Source organism: Bubalus bubalis, chromosome X, assembly GCF_019923935.1.
Source record: "Bubalus bubalis isolate 160015118507 breed Murrah chromosome X, NDDB_SH_1, whole genome shotgun sequence".
Taxonomy (NCBI): domain Eukaryota; kingdom Metazoa; phylum Chordata; class Mammalia; order Artiodactyla; family Bovidae; genus Bubalus; species Bubalus bubalis.
Window position 1 is genome coordinate 52072993 of NC_059181.1, and position 18835 is coordinate 52091827.

Genomic DNA, 18835 nt, shown 5'->3' on the forward strand with positions numbered 1-18835 from the left:
ATAGCAGTCACTCCTCTTCCCCCAACCCATGCCCTCGCCCCTAACAACCCTTACTCTACTTTCTGTCTCTATGGATTTGCCTATTCTGGAATTTTATCTAAATGGAATCATGCAATATGAGGACTTTTGTGTCTCTTTTAGCATAATTTAGCATAATGTTTTCAAGGTTCATCCATGTTTTAGCATGTATTAGTACTTCATCCCTTCTTTAAAAATTGAGGTATAGTTGATTTACAATATTATATGTTTCAGGTGTACAATACAGTGACTCACAATTTTTAAAGGTTATACTCAATTTATAGTTATTGTAAAAATTGGCTATATTCCCTGTGCTGTACAATATATCCTTATAGCTTAATTATTTTTAAAAAACTTTTAATTTTGTATTGGAGTATAGCCAATCAACAATGTTATGATAGTTTAGGGTGGTTGGCAAAGCAACTCAGCCATGGGGGAGAATTGTTCTCCCCAAATTCCCCTGCCATTCAGACTGCCACATAACATTCAGAAGAGTTCCCTGTGCTATACAGTAGGTCCTTGTTGGTTATCCATTTTAACTATGGGCTTACTTATTTTATAGACAATAGTTCCCCCTACCCCTCTATTGCCTCTCTCCCCTTCACTCTCCCCACTGGTAACCACTAATTTGTTTTCTATAATTGTAAGTCTGTTTCTGTTTGGTCATACTCATTAGTTTATTTTATTTTTTACATTCCACATATAAATGATATCATACAGTATTTGTCTTTCACTGTCTGACTTATTTCATTTAGCATAATACCATCCAAGTCCATCCATATTGTTTCAAATGGCAAAATTTCGTTCTTTTTATGGATGCACAGTATTCCATCTTGTACATATACCACATCTTCTTTATCCATTCCTCTGTTAATATTGGCATGCATATATCTTTTTGAAGTAATGTTTTCATTTTCTTTGAATATATACCTAGGAGTATAATTGGTGGCTCATATGGCAGTTCTATTTTTAGTTTTTTGTGAGGAAATGCCATACTGCTTTCCACAATGGCTGAACCAATTTACATTCCTACCAACAGTGTACTAGGGTTCCCTTTTCTTCACATCCTCACCAACATTTGTTATTTGTGGTCTTTTGATGATAGACATGCTGGCAGATGTGAGGTGATATCTCACTGTGGTTTTGATTTGCATTTCTCTGATGATTAGTAATGTTGAGCATCTTTTCATGGACCTGTTGACCAACTGTACATCTTCTTTGGGAAAAAGTCTATTCAGGCCTTCTGCCCATTTTAAAAATCAGGTTGTTCTTTTTATATATAGAGAGAGAGTTGGATGAGCTGTTTATATATTTTGGAACTCCAATCATTTTTATGGCTGAATAATATTCCTCCATGTGGATATACCACATTTTGTTTACCCATTCATCAACAGATGAACATTTAATTGTTTTCATTTTTGGGCTATTATGAATAATGCTGCTATGAACATTCATGTATAAGTTTTCACGTAAACATATTTTCATTTCCCTTGGGTATATTCCTAGGCGTGGATTCCTGGGTCATATGGTAATCCTATATTTAACAATTTGAGAAACTTTCAAACGGTTTTCCAAAGCAACCACACCATTTTACATTTCCAGCAGTAACGACTGAGAGTTCCAATCGTTCTACATATGCTCAACCAACACTACTCCCTGTCTGTCCTTTTTATTTTAGTTATCATAGTGGATGTGAAGTGGTATCTGTATATGTGTGTTTTAAGAAACTGATGTTTATTTTTCAACAGCTTCATTTCTGTTTTCTGTTCAAGAGCCTGTGGAGAACAGCTTAATACTACCCAGTGGTCATTCTTACCCATTCACTGGCTTGAGCATTGGGATCAGTCTTCAGCGGTGGGTTGAATGCTCCGATCTTTGGCAGAGAACTGTTCAATAGGCGCAGAGAGCACCAACATGCTTTCAGACCAGCCTGTGATCTCAGGTTGAGTAGCAGTAAACTCAGGAACTAGAGCGGTCCATTCAGTCTGAAATTCCTTCTTGGTCACAGCCTTTCCATCAGTGACCTATTTATTCTTTTCGATCTCTACAGGGTATCTGTAGAAACAGAGATCAGGCATGATGTCCTGTGAGTGCTCATGGAAGATGGTGTCACGCATGCACTGTACTTCCCAGGACAATATTCACATCAGACCTATGGAGTGGGCTTCCTTGTTGTTGCCTGGGGTGGCAGTGTCCATCTGGAGCAGAGGAGAATCTGTGTCACGCAGAGCAATGGCGGGCAGATTAACATAAGATGCCTCTGTGAGAGGGTGGTGGCCAGCTATGGGATCAATGAACACTAGAAGTTATGGCTCATGGAAGGCTGCCTGGATCTCATTAACAAGATTCCAGGAGTGAAGGAGCCAGCCATAGGAGTGGCTCCAGTGGCAGCAGCAAACTTCAGTCCAGTTTGGTGACCAGTATTCCTGGAGGATGTGACACTGACATCAGCTATGTTTTCAATGGCATGAGTCACCAGCAGAAACTTCTCTCAGGTTCTCTTCAGATTTATGATGTAGATGTTATCACTGCATTCTGTAGATGTACAGTTCCATTTGGAAGTCAAGGTTGGTGCCACCTAAGTGGGTTCCTGCTGCAAGGAATTTAAGGATATCCTCCTCCTTCATCTGTAGGGTATCAAGGGCTCTGGACATTGTGAAAGTTTCCTTTTACATTAGGAAGGAAAGCTCACAGTGGTTTTTATCTGCATTCCCCTGATGGCTAATAATGTTGAGTATCTTTTCATGTGCTTAATGGTCATTTGTATATCTTTGGAGAAGTATCTATTCAAGTCCTTTGCCCATTAAAAAAAAATGGGTTGTCTTTTTGCTGTTGAACTGTAAGAGTTCTTTACATATTCATATATATCATTTGCAAATATTTTCTTTCATTCGCTGCGTTGTCTTTTCTGTGCCAAATGATTTTGCATGCTTTTCCCAAGACCACCCCCTGTGAGGTAGGTGTTACTGAGAGGGAAAAAGAAGTTCAGAGAGATGAAATTTAAATCCAGTTCTGTATGATTGTAAAACTCAAGCTTTCTCTTCTATCCCAGCCTGCTCACAAAGATGAATGAAGACATGTTTCTGGCTTTAAGGAGCTTGGTCTGGCAAAGGACATGCAACAAGAACAAAAACAAATGGGCTGTAAAGCAGAGTTCCACAAGTGCCACAAAAAAAAAAAAAGTGTGGAGGAAGTGAGCGCTTCTGGCTGGGGAGATCAGGGCTGGCTTCAATGAGGTGGTGTTTGTCTTGCAGGATGGGTAGTTTCATTGGATGGAGGTGATGGAGTAAATGGAGATGAGCATTTCCAAAGGAGAGCAGAAAATGAGCGCTGAATGAATGAATGGAGCTTTGAGCCTAAGACTGGTTGTGATGGGTAGTCCCAGGGCTTGTTGAGGTGGGAGATCCTGGGGACTGCCCATGATATGGGCTAGAGAGAGGTTTCCAGAGGTAGGAAGTCCAGGGGTTGGATGGGATAGGAACACTGACACTTGGGATTGGCAGACCCAGGGGATAGGGAGTCTGAGGGATTCCTGGACCTGGGGGCTGCCTGGGATGGAGGTTCCTGGAAGGTCTTAGATGAGGATTTTGGGCCTGTGGACCCGAGGACATTGGAACGGACTGGGATGGAAGGCTTCTTTAGCCTGCATTAAGCGAGGACCCTGGGACCGGTGAAATGGAGAGATCTCCAGCAGCTTGTGATGGGGCTGGCCCGTGGGGCCCTTGGGGCGGGTCCAGCTTCGGGCGCCTGCGGCGGCTGCAGGTGGGACGCGCGGGGGCGGGCCCGGCGCGCGGGGTGGGGGCAGGGGCGGGGGGCGGGCCGGCGGCCGGGGCGGTCCCGCGCGGCCGCGCTGCGCAGTGACTCCGCAGCGGGCGGAGCGCCGCGGGCCGCGTCCTCGGGAGCCGTGGCGGCGGCGGCGGCGGCGGCGGCGGCGGCGGTAGCCTCAGCTCCTGCTCCCCGTGCCGCCGGCCCCAGAGCTGTCTCCCGGGCCCCCCCGGGCCCCCGGGCCCTCGAGCCCGGTGCGCGCCCTCGCGTCCCGCCGGCCCCCTCCCCCGGCTGGGCCCGGGGGAGGGTGGCGCCGTGAGCGAGCTGGGATCGGGCTTTCCTGCCCCTTCCCCTGCCCCTGGGCAGCCAGGATGGAGGCGGGGTCGGGTCCCCCCGGCGGCCCGGGATCCGAGAGCCCCAACCGGGCGGTGGAGTACCTGCTGGAGCTGAACAACATCATCGAGAGCCAGCAGCAGCTGCTGGAGACCCAGCGGCGGCGCATCGAAGAGCTGGAGGGCCAGCTGGACCAGCTCACCCAGGAGAACCGCGATCTGAGGGAGGAGAGCCAGCTGCACCGCGGGGAGCTGCACCGGGACCCCCACGGCGCGCGGGATAGCCCGAGCCGCGAGAGCCAGTACCAGAACCTGCGTGAGACCCAGTTCCACCACCGCGAGCTGCGGGAGAGCCAGTTCCACCAGGCGGCCCGGGACGTGGGCTACCCGAACCGGGACGGCGCCTACCAGAACCGGGAGGCTGTGTATCGGGACAAGGAGCGGGACGCCTCCTACCCACTCCAGGACACTGCTGCTTACTCTGCCCGCGAGCGCGACGTGGCCCAGTGCCACCTGCACCACGAGAACCCAGCCCTGGGTCGCGAGCGTGGCGGGAGGGAGGCTGGGCCGGCGCACCCGGGCCGCGAGAAGGAATCCGGCTATTCGGCGGCGGTGGGCGTGGGGCCCCGGCCACCGCGGGAGCGGGGCCAGCTGAGCCGCGGCGCATCCAGGAGCTCCAGCCCCGGGGCCGGCGGCGGCCACAGCACCAGTACCAGCACCAGCCCCGCCACAACCCTCCAGAGAAAGTAAGGAACGCGTGTTTGTTTTCCCCGGTTCTTCCCCGCTAGTTCCCTCTTCAACTTGAACGGCTAGTAAAGTAAGAAGCCAGTGCCTGATTCCGTGTCCTCTCCTGTCCCAACCTGTCGGGAAAAGCCGAGCGCCCCCTCAGGCAGCCGATACCCCTTCTCTAGCTTCCCCAGAGTGGGTTGGCCCGATGAGTGCAGGCATCTCTTCTTTCTCAAAACCGTGGCCAGTGAGAGCTTGGAGCAGTCGTCACCCCATCCACTTCTTCACCCCCTCCCTGTATCCTTGCCAGAGAATGGCTTTTCATTTCTTTATTTATTCTATTTGGATGTGCGGGTTGGGATATTTATTGTCTGTCACGATGTCAGCTCAGAGCCGCAGGGGAACGAAAGCCCTCCCTCCCTCCCCCCCACCCCCGGCCGCGACTCCCCCCACCATTCGGGTCTCCTCTGCAGGTCCTGAGCACAGGCCTGATCTTTTCTCCTCTGGCAGCCTCAGCTCCATCCTTTTCCAGAGAGGCAAGTGGGGACCAGAATGGCAGCTGGAGGCTGAGACGTCCCTCTGAGGGGGAACTGCAGCATATCCTGGCCGGGGGAGCAAAGATGGAGGCCCGGCCCTTGGCTAGTTCCTCAAAGACCACCCCCTCTCCACCCTCAAGAAAAACACCGCCCAATTAAAGAGCATACCAGCAAGGGAAGTCTACAGATCTTCCCTCTTGTTGGATCATTGCCAGTGTCTGTGCTGGGGTCCGTGTGTCTGCTTATTTGGGACACCTTGGCAACATCTCTTGGGTTGGTGGGGCATGGGCTGGGTCCATTTCTCCATGTAGATACCATGGTGAGCTGGTTGGGATAAATGTCAAGCTGAGGGAGCCAGGGGTGTGCAAGCTCACAGGGCTGCCTTCAAGGCTCCCTGATTTCTCTTCTGCTGGACTGGAAAGAATACTGAACCGGGAGTTAGGAAACCCAGGTTCCCCTTCCAGCTCTGCTGCAGACTGGCTTTGTGACCTTGACTGAGTCCCTTCCTCTCTTAGGGCATCAATTCCCCCATATCTTTAAAAAAGGAAGGATCTGCCTTGAATTCTCTTGAATGGCCCCTCCAGCTTAGATTTGATGGTTCTGTGACTAATCCAGCCACCACTACAGACCAAGTCTGAAGTCCTCTAGCAAATGGACAGCTTTCCTCCTCCTCTCACGGCTCAGCTGGTCCTACCATGTGCCACAACCAGCGGAGTGTCTCTTGGAGGCTGGGCTGGGGGTGGGGAAGCCTTCTGCCTCAGGAAATCTGCCGGGAGACAGCTCTCTGCAACTCCCCCGTGGTGAGGCAGCAGGCTGGGGTGCTGGGTTGAGATGGCTGGGCCCCAGGAGCAGCAGCTGCAGCTCAAGGACTCGGCTGGGCTTCACTGCAGTGCACCCTCAGCTGAGGTTTGGTGTGGGCTGCCCCAGAGGGAGATGGGCTCTTCTGCCTGGGGGAGGGGTGGGGGGGCTGCTTGGAGCCCATTCCAGGAGGACTGACTGTGTACAGCTTGGGGCCCCACACTGGAGGGAGGGGCCAGGTCAACCAAGCAAGACCCTTTCAGGAGAGGACCATGGCAGGGTGAAGGCAAAGGGAGACTAGATGGGCATTGTGGTCCTTGAGCCTGGCTGCAGAAGACTTCCAGAGTGGTCAAGCCTGTGACAGAGGAAGCAGCCTCATTATGTGTGCTCCAGGTAGCAGAACCGGGAGCAATGGGAAAATTGGGGATAAATCAGGAAAGAACTTTCCAACCTGGTCTGATGAGGCAGTGGACTGCCTCAAGGGGATAGGGAAGGGCTAGAGAAAACATAATTCCTGAACTGGTGGAAATCCCTATGAAATGACCAAGGCTTTCCCCAATTCTAGGATTTAGTTCCCCTCCTATTCTCCACCCTGCAGATGTGGGTTTGGAAGCCTGTTTGCTCTTGAGCTCTGGGCTTCTGCCATCTGGGCAGGCTTGCCTCTCGGTCCTTCCTTCTGTGCAGCCTCCAGGCTGTTCGTTGGATTTCATATTTTGTGAAACACATTTGTGTTTGTTGCTTCACATTTCCTAATGGGTTAATAAGGGGATTTTAGATAGTACTTCAAATTTCTCCTAACCATAAATATTTGCACTTCAAATTTCTCCTAACCATAAATATTTGCACATCCATTATTACCTCTTTTGGTCCTCGCAACACACCCTGTGCAGTGAGCACTAGCAACTCCATTTTAGAGATGGGGAAACTGAGGCTCCAAAAAATGAAGGGACCTTGCTCAAGGTTACACTACCAGTTCTTAATAGAGCTAGGGCTATAACCCGAGTCCACCTGTCTCCAAGGCCTGTTATTTTTCCACTGGAGCTTTCTGGAGCCTCAGGACCTGACCAAGTCACAAACTGGAAGAGGCCAAGAGAGCCTGAGGTCTCTGGAGGATTCGAGCAGGGGGAGATGGCTCTGGAATGAGTGATGAGAGGGGGAGTTGATGGGGGAGGGCAGAAGGCCTTGTCTCCCTCCCTTCCACTCTCCCTCCCTCTCTCTCGCCGGTGTCAGGAGGGCCTGTTGATGCAGTAGCCATTGTTGTCGCCACAGCTGCTGCAAGCGACTCCCCTGCCAGGCCTCCTCTGGGTTTGTAAGGAGTGGGTGAGAGGCTGCTGCTGAAAGCCAGGGCAGGCAGGGTGGGAGTTGAGCAGCAGAGGCTGCAGCACTGGGGGAGGCTAGGTAGAGCTGGTACAAGTGGGGCGCTCCTGGTCCCCCGGCTCCCTCTGGTGGAGAACGAGAGGAGAGAGGGGCCTGGGCCCAGCATGGAAGGGCCCCTCGCCCAGGGGCATATTCAGTCCTCCCAGCTACCCTGTGCATCTGTCACCACAACCCACGTTTTCCAGCCAAAGAAACCGAGGGCTCAGAGAAGTGAAGCAACCCTCCAGAGGTCACAGAGCCATGAGACAGACTCCCAAGCCTGGGAACTTGCCCTCTACTGCAGTTGATAGCAGCTGTTATGTCCACCCCCACCATGTCATCCCCCCAGGATCCCCACACCCTCCCGCACTGTCTCTCCTGGACAGGTTCCCAGATGCCAGTCTGCCTTCTGCTGTGCTCTGGGTGTGGCCTTCCTAGTGCAGCATAGCGCATGATAAGGCCCGACCTCCTTCTGGCCTCTGGGCCTTTGTATGTGAAGTCTTTGCTTGCTTTTGTTTGTATGTTTGTTTAGCAGCTGCTGATATCCACTACGCTCAGGTCTGTCCCCCTGGAATTGCCACCCTTTCCCCCCCGCCTCACCCGTCATGATTAGAGAAGATCTCTGTTTTTGTTGTCGATCATGGCCTGGGCCCCCTTGCCATCCTGGCGCCTGGAATGATTTACAGCTGTGCTGGGGGCCACTGCTGAGTCCTCCACGCTGAGGAGAGCTGCCTTTCCCACTCTTTTTGCCTGGGCCCAGCTCTGGCTTTGCCGTAGGCAGTGGTGGGCTGAAGCCTGTTTGGTGGTAACTCTCCATCCTCTGCCCCCCCACCCTGCCCACCCAGCAAGCTGGCTTGCACTAGGGAACAGCAGTCAGCAGGGCCAGCCTGCTGTTCCTGTCAGCCAGGGCAGTGCTGGTCTAGGCACTGCTGTGGCGTCTCCTGCGTGCAGTGGACTGACAGCGCGCTCCCCGCAGGGGCTGTGGATGCTGGGGGGAGGGAGGGAGCCCAGGAAGGGGCCCTAGGGAAGTCTGTCTCCTTTGGGGTCTTGGGCACTTTTTCCAGGAGGGGTCCTCTCCTTCTTCTCAGGAGGTAATACCATTTCTCTCCCCGCCACTATGTTGGGAGCATTATAGTTGTGTGGGAGGCAATGATAATGTCGAATTGAATGAGAATTAGAGGAATCTTGCTTCTCTGTCTAGATCTGCGGCGAGAATGGGGCTGTTGTCATCCACAAACATTTCTTGGCTGTGTGCAGAGAGCAGGAGGAGCCTCCAGGCTGAGCAAACACCACACTCTCTGTTCTTGAGATCCCCCCACCCCCTCCCCTGGCCAAAGACACAGGGGACCATACCTGACCCATCATGGTGCCGGTGCTTAGGACAAAATGAGTAGCACAGGCAGTGAGGAGTGGAGGCCAGGACCTGGGGCAGGGGGAGCTTTGAAGAGAGTGGGTATCACCTGGTGTTGGGTGTTTGGGTAAGGGGAAGAAGACCAAATCCAGGCTTGCTCTCTGCTGTTCTTTCATCTGTCTCACCTCTGCCTCCCATGGCCTCTGAATTTTCTGGGAGCACAGAAGAGGCCACACATGTGCTGAGTGAGGCTCAATTCTGTGTGCCAGGCACCACCCTGTGTGGTTTTATGTAACAGTAGCCAACATTGTTTTAACCTGTATTTACTGAGTGCCAAGCACTGTTTGTTCCAAGTGCTTTCCATATATTAATTCATTCAATCACCACATGAATCCCTTGATGTATTATTGATAGATACTGTTATTAAGTCCACTTCACAGATGAGGAAATTGAGGCCCAGAAAGGTTGGATAACTTCCCCAAGGTCACTCAGTGCATAAACGGCAGAACTAAGAAGGAGCTAGGAGTCCAGGTGGCTGGACTCCAGAGTCCATCCACAGCATTCTCACCCACCATTCGGTGCTGCTTCTTATCTCATTCACAGAGTCTGTGCCAGGTGGGTGTTCGTGTTAGCCTCATTTTTCAGACAGGGAAATGGGAGATCAGAGAGGTACGGTGACCTGCTCAAGGTTACACAACTGCATGGGGCCCAGAACTATCTGGCTACTGAGCCTTTGGACTATCATTGCCTCCTGCAGGTGGGCGTGAAGATGGTTTAACATGCTCTGCGTGTAGCTCTGGGCTTCCACCCGCAGAGCTCCTGGGACCACTGCTTGAGTCAAGCTCCCTCTCATGGTAGCCTCCTAACCGAAGCCCTCCTGCTCTTGTTCCCTTGGGCCCCTGATGCGGTACAGCCAGACTACGCTTTCTGTGGGGCTCCAGCAGTTTCCTGCTGTCTTGGCCTTTAGGAGAAGGTTTCAGACAGCTCTGCCTCCCGTGCATGGGCCCTTTAGGATCTTGCCTTTCTGCTCTCATCTTTTTCTGGTCCCCCTCACACAGACTGAGTTACAGCCAGCCTGGCCTGTGTGCCCCATTGTCAGTGCACTCAACCCCCTGAGAGCCTCTGAGTCTTTATTATTATTATTATTTTGGCCACACCCACAGCATGCAGGAGCTTAGTTCTCCAACCAGGGGTAGAACCCGAGACTCCGCTGCATTGCAAGTGCAGAGTCTTGACCACTGGCCCGCCAGGGAAGCCCAAGCCTCTGGGTCTTTGCTCACGCTGTTCCCTTCTCCTGGGCTATTCCATCCAGTGCCCAGGCTGCACTCCACTGCTGTCACCTCTCCCATGTTTGCTCCCTGATCTATCCCTCTCCCTTGAAATGAGCACTTTGTCCCTCTTTATACACTTATTGGTTTATATCTTGTATCATCTCTACTAGCTTGAGGGCTCCTTCAGATTGAGATAGCTGTATATCACATGCATGTCGTGTCAGTCCCTCTGCTAGGTGCTGTGGGTGTAACTGAAGGAGCTAGAAGCTTGGAAATGCATGGCGGACCACATGGTAGCTGCTCAGTAAATGCTGAGCAGACAAATGAATGTCAGGTTAAGTCCTGGGACACTAACAGCCAGGGGTGGCTAAGGTGTTCTTCCTTTCAGGACTCCTGTAGAGAGAGATGACTCAACTCCAGAGTTCTCTTGGCTTCTGTATGGCTTTTTCCTCACACTCCCTGGAGTTGTTTGGCCTCTGCCTTCTGTGTTCTTCCCACTTACCAATCTCCCAGTTCATAGGATGTCAGGGTAGCGGAGTCAGATGAGACTTTAGAGACGTTTAAGCCAATCTGCTCACCATTACCTGTCCTTCCCATACCATGGCCATGTCATACCATGGTCTTCTCCCTCAATGCGAGACCGTCTGTCCTGAAAGGAGCAAAGAGGCCTGCATAGGACTGTGTACCATCTGCCTTATCCAGTGGGAAGTTACTTATTTAGCCATCAAATCTTTATTGGGCTCTGACCCTGGGCACAGTGTCTTGGAGTCAGAATAAGACAGTCATTCTAGCTCATTCTCTGCTATGTTCCCTGGCAGAAGAATGAACACTGGTCACAGGGAAGAATGGTGAGTAAATGACTTATTCCTCTTTTGCAGTAAGCCATTTGGGGCAAGATCATTTGCTAGTTACCCTCACTTCCTTATAGTATTGGGTCTCTCTCCAGGCATCCATGTTGAAAAGCACTCATGCAAGGATGCCTGTTTTATTGTTTGTTTTTTTTTGTTTTTGTTTTTAGGTTTTTTTTTTTTCTTTTGGCCACACAGTGTGGCATGTAAGATGTTAGTTCCCCAACCAGGGATTGAACCCGTGACCCCTGAGTTGGGAAAACAGAGTCTTAGACACTGGACCATCAGGGAAGTCCCAGGATACCTGTTCTTAAGCACTTAGGAGCTGAAGTTCCCTGGGCCTTTCAATTTAGAAAATGTGGTATTGTGGGAATGAGGACTTCACGTGACTTAAGGAAAGTCACTTAACTTTCAGAGCCTTCTTTTTCTAAAGTAGTAAATGGGGATAAAACTTTATTTTCTGATGGGTGAGATTCCCATTGCCCCTGGCCTACCCCACAAAAATGTATCAGAAAGTTTCCTGACTGTCTACCACACTCAGCAAGGTCCTGATCAGGATGGAAAACTGAGGAATAAGGATGGAAAATAATATGTGAGCCTGCCCTGCCCTCTAGAGGTGAAGTGTTGCAAACAAAACAACCCAGCCAAGATTGTCTCATCACATCCTTTTCTAAACAAAGATGACCACCCAAGGCTACACGACAGATCAGGATGATTCCTCTAACATTTTAGAGGGAAATTTATCACAATTATCACCTGATATGTACCATTTCACTAATGTCAAATGTATTTGTAGCTGTGATATATATGTGTGTATGTGTGTGTATGTGTGTATATATATGTGTGTGTATGTGTATGTGTGTATATATATATATATATTTTTTTTTAAGGGATAATAAGACTGCATATCTGGATGAGGCTTGTGATTTCCTGATGGATTCCAGATGCACTTTAGCGCATTCACCTGAAGAAAACCTATAATTTCCTCTATAGAACCACTTTAAAATTATTGTCATTATATCTGTGCTAAAAAAAAAAAAAAAAAAAAGAGTACATAATTTCTTCCTTCCCTCAAATTTCTTTATAAAACTGGGAGGCATCTCTCACAACTGTATACCTGCTATGCTAGGCAATTCATAAATGACCCATTTTGTGATTGTTGTGAGAATTCAGTGAGATGACAGATACAGAAGTGTTCAGCAAAGAGTGTGTGTTTACTCAGCCATAGGCGTTTTTATTAATAATAACTTTGCGAAATTCTGTGCCATGGAAAGGCATGGGGAGAGGCCATGAGGGAGCTCACCACATTTCTGAGAGAGAGAGAGGGCCATCCAGTGAATGTTGTACACCAGGGATATGCCACAGCTTGCGCTGTTGCAGGCAAGGGAATTCCATCATGGATAGTATACTCTTCTTGGCTTCAGGGAGCTCACAGTCGGGTGGAAAAGACAAATGTAATGTGGGTCCTGTGTGCTATGCCAGAGGGGAACACAGGAGGCCATGGGTGCCCAAAGGAGGGACATCTACCCAGACTGATGGGGAGGGTTTCCTGATGGGTTTTCTGAGGCTTGGAGGATGAGCAGGGGTTACCTGGGTGAAGCAGGATGGCATCTCGGTCAGTGGGAATTGGGAGCCAAAGGGTGATTAAGGCAGAGGGCCAGCAAGGTGTATGGAGGTGGGGAGGGGAGCACATGTACCAGGTCAGTACAACCTAGAGCACAAACCAGGAAGATCCAGAGAAGAGTCTGATGACTTGGCTGGCCCAGATCAGGAGGACACTTGAGTAGCAGCATGAGGAGCTTTATTCTGTTAGGAATTGGGAACCAACATGGAGTTCTAAGCTGAGGGAAGAGGTGTGTATTGCAGAGTATGGGGTGGCTGTTGAGAGCCATGTTTTGGAGAGATCTCTGCTAGATCTCTGCACTTTGAGAGGTAGACTAGAGGGCATCCAGTGATGAGGCCGCTGTGACAGGCTAGATGAGAGGTGACAAGGCCTGAACTTGGGTGGTAGGAGTACAGATAATCTACTGGGGGGAAAGACAGTGACAGCACATTGATAAATGCTGTGACACAGCAGAGTTTAAGCCATTCATGACCAGCAGGGTTTTAATAATATCAGAATCACTCAGCTCAGGCTGTTCATTTTACAGATGAGAAGACTGAGGCTGACAGAGAGAGAAAGGACTTAATAGGAGGCCACTCCATGTGTATGAGCAGAAGAGCTATGATTAGAAATGCCACTCTAGTGTTAATGCCAGTGTTTAAAGCATCATTCCTTAAATGTGCTATTTTCTGCCTTGAAATCCCGTGAAGGTGGTAGGGATCATTATCTTTGTCCCGCAGATGAGAAAGCCGGGCCTTCAGGAGGCTGGGTGATTTGTTTGGGGAGGAAGCAATAAAGATGATGCATCACCTGAATAAAGGATCTCTTGCTTCAGTGGGAGACAGACCCTGTGCTCTGGTTCAGCCCCTCAGAAGTCAGATTGGTTAGATTTATAGCTGGGGTCTGTGGTTTCCTTTTCTAGAAGCACCAGGCCCAACCTTCTTTCTGACTTGGAAGTCCTCATTTGATGTGACTGAGGCAGCTCAGAGGCAGTTTCTGGCTTGGCAGCAAGGCCTGGAATCCCCCTTTTCTGTTTTCATGGATAGGGTTGGCCTGTGTCACCACTGTGTCCCCATTGCCTTGGGCAGGGTATCTCTAGCCTGGGGGCCTTGGTTTTGAGGCCCCCTGGTGTGAAATGTAAAGAATGAGCTTTGGTTTGACAGTAAACATCAAAATTCTGTAAAACAATTATCCTTCAATTAAAAAATAAATAAAGTGGGGAAAAAAAAAAAAAAAGAATGAGCTTTGGAGACAGGCAGACCTAAATTTGAATCTCGGCTCTGCCCCAACCAACTGGGTTGGGGTCATTTCACCTTCTCTGACCTTTAGTTTCCTCATCTGGAAAATGAGATGACAATGCCCATCTCTCAGGATTGACCAAGATCATTTGAATGGCGTTCCCTGATACTTGTATGTGCTCAATAAATAGTCATTTCCAGGGGAAGAAAACCAATGACATAATTCTCGATTATGCCAAAATATACGCTCTTATATACTTCATTTCATAATCATGATATTATCTAAGATTCTTCAGTTTTTGTAGGAGATAAGTCATCCAAATACCTGGAGAGCAAATCATTAAAATAGGACAACTTGAAGTTTAACAAAACCAAACCAAAACAAATCAAAAACAGTCATTTTCTTTTCCTTCATGAACTCTCCCATGGACAATGACTTGAAGAATTCAGTGCTTGGCAAAGGTTTGCTTCCCCTGAAAATGGCTGTATTTTCTCCTTCCTAATATGAGGCTGTCATGGCTCATTTTATATTGCTTTCTGCCTCAGCTACCAGTTAATTTGAAGTACAGCTCTAGCATCTTTGTTGATCTCTTTTTCTGAGTTCTTATTTTCTAGTTCAATTTTTCTTCTGTCCTTATCTGTGTTATTAGAGTAAGCCACCTGAAATCCTTTGTGACTCAGGCAGGTATAAATAACTAATGGGTGTAAACAGTTGAATGAATGGAAGACTGGCGAGGCTGGACTAGTGATGGTGGGATTTGAAGGAGACCAGAGGGTGGTGCAGGCTGGGGCAAGTGAGAAGGCATCTGTAAAGGATGATTGTGATCCTGTGAGGAGTCGAGGGGTTAGTTAGGAAAGAATCGGTCTTTCACTCTCCTGCCTTGCTTCTGCTCTAGGAAGAAGCATAGATTTTGGAGAACAAGACCTCACATCACCTTGAGTCATCAACCTCCCCACTTTGTACAGATTGTGTGGGAGACTGGGGTCCAAAGACAGAAGAGGGACTTGTTTTTTAAAATTAAATCAAAGCAGTACATATACACAGTTTTAAAATTATATTTATTTATTCACGGCTGTGCTGGGTCTTCATTGCTTTGTGGGCTTTTCTCTAGTTGAGGCAAGTGGGGGACTAGTGTGGTGTGCAGGTTTCTTATTGCAATGGCTTCTCTTGTTGTGGAGCACAGGCTCTAGGGCTTCAGTAGTCGCCACACATGGGCTCAGTAGTTCTGGCCCACGGGTTTAGTTGCCCTACAGCATGTGGAATCTTCCCAGATCAGGGATCGAACCCGTGTCTCCTGTATTGGTAGATGGATTCTTTACCACTGAGCCATCAGAGAAGCCCCATATACATAATTTTTAAAGGGCAGATAGTACAGAAGGACATATATAGTAAAAAACCAATGTCTCCCTGTCCCCCACTTCCCAACCTCCTGAGTAGAAGTGTTAGTCACTCAGTCGTGTCCAACTCTTTGTGACCCCATGGACTATAGGCCTCCAGGCTCCTCTGTCCATGGAATTCTCCAGGCAAGAATACTGGAGTGGGTTGCCATTCCCTTCTCCAGAGGATCTTCCTGACCCAGGGACTGAACCCAGGTCTCCTGCATTGCAGGCAGATTCTTGACTGTCGAGTCACCAAGGACCCAACCCCCGGAGGTGGCCACTTCTACCATTCAGGTTTTCTGGTGGTAACTTCATCTCTCTAAATAAACATGCTTTGATGCTAATTTCTTCATTTATCAACTTTAAACATCATACATCATCTACTGACTTCTTTCTTGGATGACATCACTGACTCAATGGACATGAGTTGGAGGAAGCTCTGGGAGTTGGTGATGGACAGGGAAGTCTGGTGTGCTGCAGTCCATGGGGTCGCAAAGAGTTGGATGTGACTGAACTACTATGACAAGTGAGAATTTAGCTTATTTACAACACATGACTTTTTCTCCCCCTCCCAAACTTTAATAGTTATATTACTATTTTGGTCCTCTATTAGTTACCTTTGTAACTTTATTAGGTACAATTCAGACTAATTTCTTGTTCCATCATTTTGCCACAGTATCTCTTGACCACTCAGTTTATAAGATAGAGCTATTAGTGCCCCATTCTTCCCTCCATCTCTCCTCTATCTTTCCACCTCCCACTTTCTGTATTCTGTACTTTCACATCCAGCAAGATTGATTACATTTGCATTCTGTTCTATAACAGTAATTATGTCTTCAGTGCTTTTCTGGACAAATGAACTTTAAAAGTTGACCACCAATGCACTGTTTATGTGATTATGACTATGTCATATTATTCATTGCAGGGTCAAATAGTGTGCTATAATTACACCTCACTTCTCATGGGTCCACTGCTCCAACTTGTGTACTCCTAGGAAAATTTTCCTAGCATCAAGATCAAATGAATTTTCCTTTCTTATGCTCTATGAATTGCTCGCAGTCATGCCACTTTTTACTTTGTTTCATATCTGGACTGGGATTTTCCACCTTATAAATCTATTTATTTATGTGCTTACTTAAACTTACTGTTGTGTGGGGTTCCTTGAAACCACACGATAATCATAGCACATCTTCTGTGGACATTTTACTTGCAGATTTTTTAGGAGGATTTTTAAAAAAAAACTTCTTACTGAAATATAATATGTATACAGAAAAGTGCTCATATGACAAATGAATAGCTTGGTCAGTTTTTACAAGCCAAGCCAATGTAACCAACATTCAGCTCAAGGTCTGTTTTTCATTCATGCTACCCGGTACGCAGTGAGCCCTTTCAAATTGCTGCACCTTGTCTTTTCTTACATAATTTATTTGGTAGTTTTCTCCCCTTTGTTTTCTCCATTTTCTCTTTCTGGAGTGTCTGATAGTTGGATGTTGAACTTCCTGGCTTGATCTTCTAGGCTGCTTACCTTTTCTCTCATAGTTTCTCTTTTATAGTTTGCGAATGAGTTGATACAAAGCTGAGTGAGATGTCTGTATATCCAACTGGCTTGTTCACTCCCCGACCTTATTTTAGGTGAGCCACCAGGAGCTGACAGTTGTAATGGGTGACCCCCAAATGCCAGAATGAAAAGCACTTTATTCTGGGAGCAACAACATGCCACTAGGTGCCCTAAGTAATACCAGAGTCTAATTCCTTTAACCAGGAGTTCTCTGATATTTTGCCTAGGGATGAATGCCAGGCAGCTTGTGTTTTGGATCTGGGAGTTGGGGGGAGGGCATGGGGGAGGATTTCATGTACTTACCTTCAGTTTATGCCCCCGTTTTCAGCCCCCAGTCACGCCTACTCTCCTTCATACCTACCATCTTCAAGCTTGGATTCTCTCTGGGCCTCTGCTGGCCTGATTGGCTCCCTCTCCAGCTGCAACCCCCTGAGTGGTGTTGCTGGCTCTCCTTCAACTGTAAACACTCTTTTCCTTGTTTTTTGCTCCCAGAAATTTATTGAAATCCCTCACCTATTGATATTACCTTCTTCCATCCTCTTCACTGTTACGATTTCATACCTTATTTTATTCCTTCTCATTCTTTTTAGCAGGGTCCTGACAGAAGAAAGAGATAAAGATTTATGCTTTTGAGGTTCAAACTAAGGCTAATGCGACTTTTAAAAATGGTTGTTTTGCTTTCTCAATCCAGATTGAGATGGAAAATAATTAGTCAACCCCCAAAATACCCAACTCTGTAGGCCTCATTTTGGCATGTGTTGCCTCTGGCTCTAGACCTGTCATGAGCATTCCTGTGGCAGTCTCCTGAGCTCCTTTTCCTCAACCTCTGCCATCTAGACCTTGCAGTCAAGAAAGCCCTCCACCGAGGGGCTGGAGACGTGGGTTCTGACCCCCACCCTGCCACTGCCTCCCTCTGAACCTCCAGGCCAGTCCCTCCACCTCTCAGGATGCCCTCACTGTGACTTGAGAGGGTCTCAGTCTGCTGTGAGCTGTGCTTTGGCAGGATTGGGTGGGTGCTTGGAGAACAGCCTGGCCTCCTTTGCTTAGGCAGTGGGAGCAGGTGGGCCAGTGATAGGCCCCAAATGCACAGGAGGGGGCTTTGAGGCTGAGCTGAGGCTTCTGCAATAGCAGGCTGCTCTCGCTGCTCTCCCTTCCGCCCACTTTCTCTCCCATCATGGCTGAACCTCCGTCCTTCTGCCTCCAGCAGAGGGAAGGAAGAAGGGAGGGCTGGAGAGCCAGTTTCATTTTCATTCTCTCTCTCTTTTTGTCATAGTGCTAAGCTGCTTTGGGCTGCAGTACCTGTGCCTAACCCCACCTTCCCTTTTGGGTGCCCCCTCCCATCCTTGAAGTATTGTCTCTTTCAGAAGCACCCCCTGAATGCTTATGGTGTGGAGGGGGTATCAGAGCCAGCTGAGGGAGAGGCCAAGCTGGGGGAAACGAAGTGCTACCTGCTCTGGATGACAGAAGGAGCACAGCTGTAGCAATGAAAAGCACTGGTTTTGGAATCAGACAAACATAGACTTGAATCCCGACTCCACTACTTATTATTATTTGTATGACTCTAGGTAAATCACATTACTGCTCTGAGCCCAGTTTTCACACTATACAATCAGAAGAATAATAATGAACTTGCACAGCTGTTATGAAGATAACACAAGTCCTGGACCATTATAGGTGCTTAATAATCACTTTATCCTTTTTGGATTATTAGAAGGCAGAAATGCTAAAGACCAAATAAAGCCTGCTTCAGTGATTGAAAGGAGAGAGAGGTTAGAAAGCAGCATTTGCCCTTGTCACTCCTTAGGCCGAGCCCCAGGGCCTCCCCTGCAATTATACAATGAAGTTCACACTCTTGTTCAGTTCTGTTTTTGTTGTAGTCTCTGCCTGTCTTTTTTTCTTTAAAATAAAAAATGTAAAGTGATACTTGCCTCTTTATTTTCTGAGAAAGAAATTTGAAAAGGGATAGGCAAATATTTCCTTTGAAGTACATAGCAATCTTCATCATTATCATCATTGTCATTCCAGGGCTTATCAGTGAGTAGTGGTAACAAATGA

The 18835-nt window shown here is 48.3% G+C and overlaps 1 protein-coding gene and 1 pseudogene across 4 annotated transcripts in view; one reads left to right on the top strand and one right to left on the bottom strand.

Annotated features, from left to right (window-relative positions):
- Window positions 1–1488: 1488 nt before the first annotated feature.
- On the bottom strand, window positions 1489–3747 carry LOC112582223 (annotated as a pseudogene).
- Window positions 3748–3903: 156 nt separating this feature from the next.
- The window catches only part of IQSEC2 (IQ motif and Sec7 domain ArfGEF 2), a 77004-nt gene continuing 62072 nt past the window's right edge, over window positions 3904–18835 (top strand). The window contains exon 1 of one of the 4 annotated variants that reach the window (XM_025276479.3): window positions 3904–4861. In XM_025276479.3, the coding sequence (XP_025132264.1) occupies window positions 4155–4861 (707 nt within the window). In that variant the 5' untranslated portion in view covers window positions 3904–4154. Of the gene's footprint in view, window positions 4862–6141; window positions 6284–18835 lie in introns of those variants that run through there. The other 3 variants (XM_025276480.3, XM_025276484.3, XM_044937186.2) reach the window with 3 other exon arrangements.